Source organism: Anabrus simplex, chromosome 7 (genome assembly GCF_040414725.1).
Source record: "Anabrus simplex isolate iqAnaSimp1 chromosome 7, ASM4041472v1, whole genome shotgun sequence".
NCBI classification, from domain to species: domain Eukaryota; kingdom Metazoa; phylum Arthropoda; class Insecta; order Orthoptera; family Tettigoniidae; genus Anabrus; species Anabrus simplex.
The window spans coordinates 50,816,387-50,827,386 of record NC_090271.1 but is presented as its reverse complement, the minus strand read 5'-3'; the positions used below and the strand labels follow the sequence as shown (position 1 = coordinate 50,827,386).

At 38.1% G+C, this 11,000-nt stretch overlaps 1 protein-coding gene across 1 annotated transcript; it reads left to right on the top strand.

The window, feature by feature from the left end:
- Positions 1-310: 310 nt before the first annotated feature.
- LOC137501466 (uncharacterized) lies at positions 311-3,631 on the top strand. Its single transcript, XM_068228479.1, has 3 exons — positions 311-812; positions 2,627-2,762; positions 2,896-3,631. Exons 1-3 carry the CDS (start codon positions 558-560, stop codon positions 3,507-3,509), a joined length of 1,005 nt encoding a protein of 334 aa, XP_068084580.1. The 5' UTR covers positions 311-557; the 3' UTR covers positions 3,510-3,631.
- Positions 3,632-11,000: the final 7,369 nt, after the last annotated feature.

The window sequence follows — 11,000 nt, the reverse complement described above, 5'->3', positions numbered from 1 at the left end:
GCCCCCGAGCCATTGGAATTAACCAATGAAGGTTAAAATCCCCGACCCGGCCGGGAATCGAACCCGGGACCCTCTGAACCGAAGGCGAGTATGCTGACCATTCAGCCAACGAGTCGGACATATTAGGAAATAACAATAATTCAATATTCAATATATTTGCGTCCTTTGGATTTAAACGTCTGGGTAGTAGACATCGTATCCATTTGCTCGCACTACTTAAATGGCAGATTTATGCCCGGTTTCTGGAATGGTGAGATATCTATTCGACAGCTATTGATTTGTTACAGCTGTCGAATAGATAAATCTTCGCTGCGTTGCACAGCGTAATAGCAGCTAACTTATCGAACTGTCAACTATTGGCTCGTTGATCAAGTTTCGTAACTACTCACTAGATGCCTCCGCTAGTACTACCTTGTTTTTATGCATAATATGAGCAGAATCCAATAGGCAGTGATTCACAGTCTTGGCTATTATCCAGCTGTCCCAGTCATCATCACAAATACAGATACGGTACATTTCGCTGAATAATATTGCTAAATTCTGCAGAGGGTAACATCATGGATAGCAAAAGGGCAAAAAACTTCACTGAACAAGACAAAAATATATTGTTAGATATTGTAGAGCAGTTCATAAGTGTTATAGGGAACAAAAGGACTGATGCAACGAGTGTGAAAGAAAAGAATACAGCTTGGGAGGAGATAACCAAATTGTACAATGCTAATTGTCAATCAGGACCCAGGCTCCCGAAACAGCTGCACTATTTGTACGACACATTGAAGAGGAAGGCTCGGCAGCATATTGCAGATGATAAGGTAAGATTTTTCAATAAAAATATTTCTATCTATTCCTACTATATTGTAGGTTAGGCTATCCATATAAACCTTACAATAGAAATGCCTACAAGTGAGTTCGCTACGCGGTTTGTCACGTAGCTGCCAGCTTGCATTCGGGAGATAGTGTTTTTGAACCCAGCTGTCAGCAGCACTGATGATGGTTTCCCATTTTCACATCAGTTGCTTCCTTACCAGTCGTAATTTTTTTTATCCCATAATTGGCATAAGAATTATCTGGCACTGTGATGTAAAACAAATAGCAAAACAGGAAGATAAAGAAAGAAAGAAATTCCTAGGCTTAGGGCCATTTCCTCCAAATGAGTTTAAACGTGCATTTATTTGAAACTGCTGCAGTTTAGCATTTCTGGTTGGTGATTATTGTTTTAAGAGGAAGTACAGCTGGACAACCATCCTCCCAAAACTACTTAATTCTGAGTTTAAACTAAACCCATTTTCCCCCAGTTTGTATTAATGTATCTGGGAATTTCCTAGTAAAAAGGTTACCATAGATTTGAATAACAAGCTGCTGAACTATTTACTCAAACACTACACTTTTTAATACAGCTGAAAAACAGTAGGCCTATTGGCATTAGAAAATGAAATAATTAATTGAAATTATTGATGATAGACTGATATTGATGAAGATAGGCTAATGATTCAATGTACAACTTAGGTTAAGAAAGCATATCTCCTGTTACTGATGACCAGTTTGAAGTCACTAACACACTGCACAATTTTCCTCAGGGAATTAACAATCTCCCAAATATGGCAGAAAATGATATCAAGCAAACTATCCTATCCACCAGTATTTTTATGATTTGTTGGTGAACCAATGAAGGAAAAAATTAAAGTTAACATAAAAGAAGCATCTGTTTTCGTACTTACCTGTTAATACCTCCAAATCCCTCTCTTAACTCATGACATGAGGTTTAGCAGTCCACTTGAGAATTTCAGCTGAATGTAGGGAGGTAACCAAGGCCACTTAATATTCCTGAAGGGTGTGAAGTGTGTTGACACAGATAAGAAGGTAACATAAACAACAGCTCTCAGCAAGATTTTTAATTAAAGAGGCCCAGATGTTTTATGTTTCTTGGGAGTCACATATTTCATTGAAACTATCAGCTGGTTGTTTCCAAGCTTGTTCTTGACTATTTTCTCAAATTCTAAAATAGCTTTCTTTGCACTAACTAAAGAAAACAATAAGTTAATTTCTATGTGATTAAAATCTTACTTCTGTTCCCTGGAGGAAATAATAATAATAATAATAATAAAAGATCTACTAATCTTATCATGCAGTCAAACTGATATTATTAAAAACAGTAACATGATAATAAGAAAATGAAATGCAAGTGCAGTGGTTTCATTTGAATAAGAGCTAGAACTTGTTTTGTCCAAATTTAGGCAACTATTCTTAAGATACATACAAGGTACTGAGTAGGCCTATATGTTTATGACACAGGAAGGTATGAAAACGTTTCATGGCAGCTAGTAATTGAATAATACAATAATTATCAGTTATGAATCTTTAATATTAATTATTGTTAATATACCAGTAATGAAATAATAATGCAACATGTGGATAACAACTGTAAATATTACATAATTAGGAATAGGTTAGTCTATATGCAAGGCTAGAATAAAATAATACCTCTCTTCCATTTTTATCCTCAGTGGTCTGTCTGTTGGATAGGAGGTTTGCTGGTTTGCTTAGCTATTATGTGAATTACTTTAGGATTCAATGAGATTTATTGCTTTATGATTATTGGTAAACATGCATGTATTTATTATTTCAGGTGGAGCATTACAAAACAGGAGGTGGAACATTTACTCCAAAAACAGACAACATAGATGAGAGATTCATAGCAATGGTGAAACCTCAGCTTGAGCCTCTGCAGAATTGTTACGATTCATGTGCTGAATATCTTGGAGGTATCTAATTTAATCTTCATCTGTTATCTTCCTTTCTGTCATATAATTTATTAATTTATTTTGTTAGAATGAGTACTATAACTTAACTATGACCTTTTTATTTTATATTAATAAATACTATTATATTTTTCAGATGTTGTACTAGATGTGATTAATCCATCAGATGATCATCTGCAAAAGGCACCAGAAGTGGTCACCCAAACAGCCCTTGAAGTTGAGATTCAAAAGTCACCAGGAGTCGTCCCCCAAACAGCCCCTATAGTCCATAAGGTACCAGAAGTTGTCACCCAGGCAGTCCCTGATGTCCATAGGGCACCAGAAGTGGTCACCCCAACGCCCACATGCAGTCGATCAGCTGCAATAAACAGTGACCAATGTAATGGTAATGGTAATGTTATAAGAAGGAAGAGGGCAGCAGAGTGCATGGCAGACAGAGTAATAAAAAGAAAAAATATTAAAGACAAATATGACCATGAAATTCATGAAAAAAAATTGAAAATAATGACTACTGAGGAGGCAGTAAAGGCAAGGGAGGAGGAAACCAGTATTTTAGTGTTGGACCATATGAAAAGATGCCATAAACTAATTGAAAATAAACTTGAAATAGAACTGGAGAGTGCAAGATTGGAACGACAAGTGAAATTAAACCAGTTAGAGAATATTCAGATAGAAAATGAACTTAAAACCTTAGAACTTAAAATAAAGCAAGCACAGTATGATCAATTAAAGTGCAACATTGATATTTAGAAGCAGGGAAACAACGTAAAAATTTTTTTTCTACTATTGTGTGTTATATTGTTCATTAAAATGTAGTGTTGTACAATTTCATTTATTAAATCATATTTCATTCTTACCTGAAGAAGGTGGTAACCAGTGTTCTTCTCACAGCATTTCCGGACCCATTGTCTGGCAGAGGTGGGTCAATGTTATTTTCTTCAGGAATAGCTTCAATGTCAAACTCTTGTCCATGTTCATCTATTGCTAGGTTATGTAAAACAGCAGTAGCCACAATTACAGCAAGTGCTGTTTCCAATTTAATCCTCAGGCCTAAAGATAAACAAGGAAATCTCCTTTTCCAGACACCAAATGTATGTTCCACTGATACTCTTGTTCTAATATGAGCATGATTATATCTCACTTCACCTTCAGTATTAGGATTGAGAAATGGGGTCATGAGATATGGACGACATGGGTAAGCACTGTCACCAAGTAAAGTGCCATCAAACTCCTGAGCTTTAAACCTAGCCCTGATATGGGAACTGTTGAAGACTGTACTGTCATGAACAGACCCAGGAAATCGTGCGACAATATCCCTAATCTTCAATAAATGGTCACAGACAACTTGGACATTAATGGAAAAGAATCCCTTTCTGTTTCTATAAAGTTCACCCATATCTTTGCTCGGTGATTGAACTGGAATGTGACTTCCATCAACACAGCCTAATACATTAGGGAATCCACTCATAGAAAAGAAGCCTTCCTTTACCCTTAACAGTTCGTTCCTTGATTCTGGCATTCGTACGTAATTAGGCCTCAAACTGGCAATCTCGTGAGTTACCTTCTTAATTACTCTACAAACTGTGCTTTTATGGACACGAATGCAATCACCGACAAGAATCTGATAAGAACCAGTAGCATAAAAACGTATTGTTATTAATATTTGTTCAAGAGGGGAAATTGAAAAACTTCTGTTTGACACAGGACGCAAATTATTGCCTATAACCTCAACCAAATGCATGACAGTATCCTTCTGTAATCTGAATCTGTCTTTGAATTCGCTTTCACTGTATATCGTCATAACATTAGGCCGACGATGATATAATCGTGGTCGTTCTAAAATGTTGACAGCTTCTATAATTTCTTCGTCGGAAGAAGATGAGAAAGCCATGTAAAACGTTAACACAATATTAGCTGCCGATACCTTCGCCGATATTGAAGTACTGCGCAACTGCCAACCAAGTTAACAAATAGATATCTCACGCTCAGGGCCCTCTAAGTTAGCAGGAGATTTATCGAATCGATAGATGTAGCTGACGTTCGTGCAACGCCAAAACACGAGTTATCCATTCGATACCGCTATAGGTTCGATATCTCACGTTCCAGAAACCGGGCATTAATGAGAGAATCAGGATCTGGTAATTATTTATCGGGAGATTATGTCAATTATTTGTTTCACAATATTGCCTGCAGAGAAACATATTTTAGGCCACAAAATGCTCTTTCTTTTCATTGAAGCTTGGAGATTTGGACTTAGTCAAACCGGCTATAGGTCCACAAAAATACGACAGCAGAAAGCCATCGGGAGAACATGATGTCCGTGAAATGAATTCCTCACGGTTACAGAACAGCGGTTATCCAGTCAACTGTTAATTATTGCACATTTTCGCTCAAAATTAATATTTAACATCACTAACGGGCTTCTAAAATCCGAAGCGGATAACTAAGAGGATTGGCACTATCTAGATTCAACAAAACCGGATTTAAAAAAAAAATCTACGAGATTCGCGTGGTTCTTCATGTCGCCCAAGTGAGAGTAATTTTCCATTTCTGAAAAGAATTTTCGATCGTCAAAGGTGTGTTAAATCAACAAATTTCAAATGAGCCGACCATCCAACGTAGTAAATTTCCACGAGGAAGAAAAAAAAGAGTAAACAAACCCTAAGTGGAAAAGATATAATACGGTATGCAGTTACAGAGACAATCAACAGAAGCTAAAACAATACGTTTGGGGAAAATGAATTGGGTCAAGTTTACTCACAGGAAAGAGAGAGTAGAAGAAAACCTAGAACCTGTTTCCTAGTGAATGACCGGGTCAGGAATGGAATCAATGAAGCCCCCACCTTGCGGCGAGGATAGGAAATGTGCCGGCTGCCGAAACCTTTCGCACTCCTTTGGGTGACTGACAGATGAAATGAAATGATAGTGGAGGGTGTTGCTGGAATGAAAGATGACAGGGAAAACCGGAGTACCCGGAGAAAAACCTGTCCCGCCTCTGCTTTTTCCAGCAAAATTCTCACATTGAGTGACCGGGATTTGAACCACGGAACCCAGCAGTGAGAGGCCGACGGAAAGAGAGAGTAATGGATCTAAATTCGCAGACCTAACATAAGAATGTCAGAAGACGTGGAGTAAATAAGACAGGCCAAGTTAATCATATAGGACGAGGCAACCATTGCTCCCCATTACGCTCTTTCAGCAGTAGATCAGCTACTCATAAGCACAAATCACCTTTCGCTAGAAAAGTGATCTTGCTTGGTACAGACTTCCAACTGTGCCTGGCAGTAATTGCTCACTGTTACAGAACAGCTGTTATCCTGTCAAATTTTCAATATTGTACCTTAGGTCTATGGCTCAAAATGAAGATTTACCTTCGCTAAATGGCTCCTAAAACTTGGAAACGGAGAAGTAGGCAAAATGGCACAATTGAGATTCAACGACTGAATTTCACAGAAAAAAAAATCTACGAGATTTACTCGGTTCTTCTTGTCTTCCAAGTGAATGTACAATGTTTTCCAAAAAAGCTTCTTTTTTTTTTCCAAGAAACCAACAAGTTATCATCATCAACCAATAAGTTCTGAATAGTTTGAAAGGTGAGTGTGCGATGATGTCATTGAGTATCAATGACGTTAATAAATCTGGTTTGTGCAATGGAACGAGATTGAATCTACGAAAGCTAGACAAAAATATACTTCATGCAGAAATTTAGATGGGCTCAGCTTCAGGAAGGAGGGGTTTTATTTCAAGAAGAGATTTAGTACCTCTGAATCTGGATATGCCGGTCTGACTGGCTCAGACGGTTGAGGCGCTGGCCTTCTGATCCCAACTTGGCGGGTTCGATTCTGGCTCAGTCCTGTGGTATTTGAAGGTACTCAAATACGTCCACTTCGTGTCAGTAGATTTACTGGCACGTAAAAGAATTCCTGCAGGAAGAATTCCGTCACCTCGGCGTCTCCGGAAACTGTTACATAGTAGTTAGTGGGACATAAACACAATAGGTAGGGTAAGGGTTATTCTGCCCGAAGGCAGGTCCGAACCTCCGCAGAGGTGTTCCTGAGCCGAGTTTACATGCGGTAGGGTGGCCAGTTCCTTTCCGCTCCTCTATTCCCTTACGCCCCCCCCCCCGCGCCAACCAACAGCGCGTGGCAACCCATCCAACTCCTGACCACGCCCAATGTTGCTTAACTTCGGAGATCTCACGGGATCCGGTGTTTCAACACGGATACGGCCGTTGGCTAAACTCAATAACATTAAACATAAATTAATTTGGGTATACAATTCGCTCTTAAATGGAGGTGCTTTCCTCTAAATGTTAGCCTTCTCTCTTACAATTGAATAAGCCACCAATACAAACTTTAAATTTGGGATGAATCTTCCTACACCAGTGTTCTGGATAGTTTTATGTAGCTTTCTCAAGAGTTCTCAGATACATAAACTCCAAAGTACCACTCTAAGCTACAGCTACACTCGATATGGTCTGTAAGGAAATACTAAAATACCTGTTTACATTCCATTCAAGAGCAGTATAAAACTTCGAAAGTATAACTTGTATTCATAAGATATGTAAATAGTCCATTTAGAATTCCCAATTACTTTATAGATAGTAATTTCGACTGTCGAAATACAGGTTCATGTACTAGTTACCTGATAAAGGAAATAGCAGCTAGGATATTAGAAATATACTTCCGAATTGGAGACTGATTTCAATTAAAATTTCGATTGAGTCGTTTGGCCTTGAAAGTGGTTTACTTTGCCTAACCTCGATAGATCTACTATTCATATAATGAATGGATAAAAAAAAGAATATAACGCTGCTGGTATGTAATCTTCAGTTTGACGAAATCTCGTCTCCGAGTGGCAGTGGCCTCACCCACGGCAGCTCAAAGTGACCGACCTTCTCCTTGCTACACTTTGGAGGAGCGTCGACAGATGGGTGGGGGCAGGCAGAGAAAGGTGGTGTGGCGCCCTATATAAGATGATGGACCAGCACTGACCATCATCACTTCACACAACGCATCTCCAAGAAGAGACAATGAAGGTAAATATACTAAGGAACTATTCATCGAGCTCAAGGCAGTTTATTCTAAATATAACAAATTATTATTTAGCATAGTAGTCACTTGGCACAGTAAATATAATTTGCAATTACCGCAATGTATACACCTCATTGTGCCACATTCAAGAGGACATACCTCGTTCAACTAAATACAAATCTAGGTACTGATTCCAAGCAGCATTCGCATGAGTACGCATTCACTGACAAATGCCCCCCTCCCCATTGGCGCAACAGCCCCGATGGGCCTTGCCCCACCAAGCGACCGCTGCTCATCCCGAAGGCCTGCACATTATGAGGTGTCGTGTGGTCAGCACGACGAATCCTCTCGGCCGTTATTCTTGGCTTTCTTGACCGGGGTCGCCTCTCACCGTGATATATTCACTGTCAATAGGTATTTTAAGATAAGTGCAATTTCTGCAATTCTCTCTGTTTAATTCATGGAAAATAAAAGCATTAGTAAAATGTGGTATTTAAAATTTGATCCTTAGAATGTATTTAGATCTTGCAGTAGGTAATTAAATAACTATTTATTTATTTTTCCGAGGATCACAAGTCTCCCAATACACCATGTCCATTTCGAAAAATCGAGAAAAATACTGCAAGAAGAACTTAGTAGAACTTATATAATTATACGTTGTAATTATGTATTTCTAGTTATTATTTAGGAGATTTAAAAATATGTGGCCTATTTATTTTGTACAATATTCTTGTTCCGAGTTCAGATGAACACTCGGCAGAGGTATTTTGAAAGGGAAGCTGCTTCATTTCAAAATTCCGAGGCTAACATTATCCCGTAAAAATCTGTCAAGTTATTCTATCGAAATGTAAGATACCCCACAAAACAGATATTGTCATAAGCATTTCTCCTACATAATTATAGGAATTTTAAATATTGACCTAATACAACAGTATATTGAATAACTCAATTTCGGAAAATGGATATAGAAAAAAAAATTCTTATGGCATATAACTTTTCTTCGTATTTTGATCTATTCTTAAACTGAAGACATGGCTATATTTTGTCCAGTCCGTACAAGAACATTTTCGTTAAGAAAACTGTTTCGGCCAATCGTCATGATAAGAATCTTCATGAACGATCTAGGCTCCTGTATGATTTTGTCTTTGCACTTTAAATTGCAACCGGCTCTGTATCTTTACTGCTTCACCACTAGTAAAATCAGTATCAGTCATTATTTTCTGATCTATATCTGTTGACCTCCCAAGCGTTAGTTCTCTGGACAATCCGCGATACATTCGCACAATTTGTCTTCATTGATTAAGTTCATTTGATCATTCGTATACTTTCCTAATTTAGTAGTCTTTTCTTCATTACTCTATAAGAGCTCTTCCCAGCCAGTAATCCTGATAATTCATTTTCTGTTACGTACACACAGGTTGGTCCTAATATTTTAGAGTTAGAGAAGTTTCTGAAATTTACTGTCAATTCCATGGGTTAGCAAATTGCAATATTACCAAATTCTGTCTCAGTAAACTGGACAATAACTGTATTTTTTTAATGATAACTATTCAAGTCGACCCTATTGAATTAAGTCATGTTTCAGTTTTAAGTTTTTGTTAACAAGGAGGATCATGTGTATATTAGATTATTATTTTCAGACTTGCGGGAACATTTAGCTTGGTAAGAGCTAAGTTACATATTGGCGTTCAGGTCCTCCAGATGACTTCTGTTCTCATATTTTGTATTTTATTTCTCCCAATTATATCATCACACCCAAGTTTCCTACATCTATCTTAATAATATTTTAAAAATTCCCCAAAATTTAGGTCCTTGTTGCCTCATTTTCCCACTTCTTGATTATTCCCCGGTTACCTTCTCTATTTTTCTGTATCATCGCACACTTCTCTGTGATAAATTTTCTCAACATCGCTGATCAGCCCAACAAAGCTGGTTACTTATTTATTTACAGACCTCCATATATTTTGTTTTCTGTTATTTTCTTCTTAGTTTACTTCTTTACTATGAGGCCTGTTGGATATCATACGTCAATTTTAATTCATCCTGTCTTGTTTCATCTTCCGTTCGTTCCAGTATTTCTTCATCATTACACTACGCTTTATTCTTCTCTTCTCAGACCACCTTGAACCGGATTTTCTTTTCATTCTTCCTTGGAAGCCTTCCATTCTTAAAGCCTTATTTTTAAAATCGCTCTTTCAATAATTTCCTCTCCTCTTATTTCATTTCAACCTGAACCTTTCTTGATCTCTTGTTGTCGACTTTATGTTATTTTATTTATTATTTTCTCTGGAATTGCACCTCGTTATATTTCTTTAGGGGATTATCAGTGCAGTTGGTTTATCATGTCACCAGTATCCATTTATAAATACATAATTACAAATTACTATCTTTATTGTACCTCATTATATTTCTTTATGGGATTATCAGTGCAGTTGGTTTTTCATGTCACCAGTATCCATTTATAAATACAAAATTACAAATTATTATCTTTATTTTAGACTGTTGCAGCTCTTCTAGCTGTAGTGACGCTGGTCTACGCTAGACCCGAACCGCCAGCACCGGTTTATGGAGCCCCATCCGCTGCCTACTCAGCCCCCTCCTCCACCTACGGAGCTCCTTCCGGTCCTTTCTCTACTCCATCCTCCACCTACGGAGCTCCTTCCGGTCCTTTCTCTGCTCCATCCTCCACTTATGGAGCTCCATCTGGAGCTTTCTCCGCCCCCTCACGTCCAGCAGTAACCATCTCCTCCAGGCTGGGAACTGGTAGGAGAGCTGGTCCCTCCAGGAATTACGGAGCTCCTTCTCTGAGATCATCAGCTGCATCGTCCTCATACAGCGCCCCCTCTTCAACCTATGGAGCCCCCGCCCCAGTTTACGGACCACCAAGTGGGTACAGCTACGACGACGCCAGAGCCCGTCTCGCTCAAGATGATCTATCGGTAAAGTAATTCCTTATACTATCTATAGGTATATTGATAGCTTATGGAATTCAAAACTCGTAGTGCAGTAGGGAATTAATATTCTACTATTATTCCTGGACATTAATATTTGAGGATATTCTCGTACCGATGAACATTTTCGTAAGGAGAGAAGTCCAACTATGAATACTGATACAAGGGAAACCACAAAGTTTCATCCAACTGATTAATGTATGATGACAATAGAAATTAAAATACATTCCATTAATTTTCATTTGAATTTAAAGAAT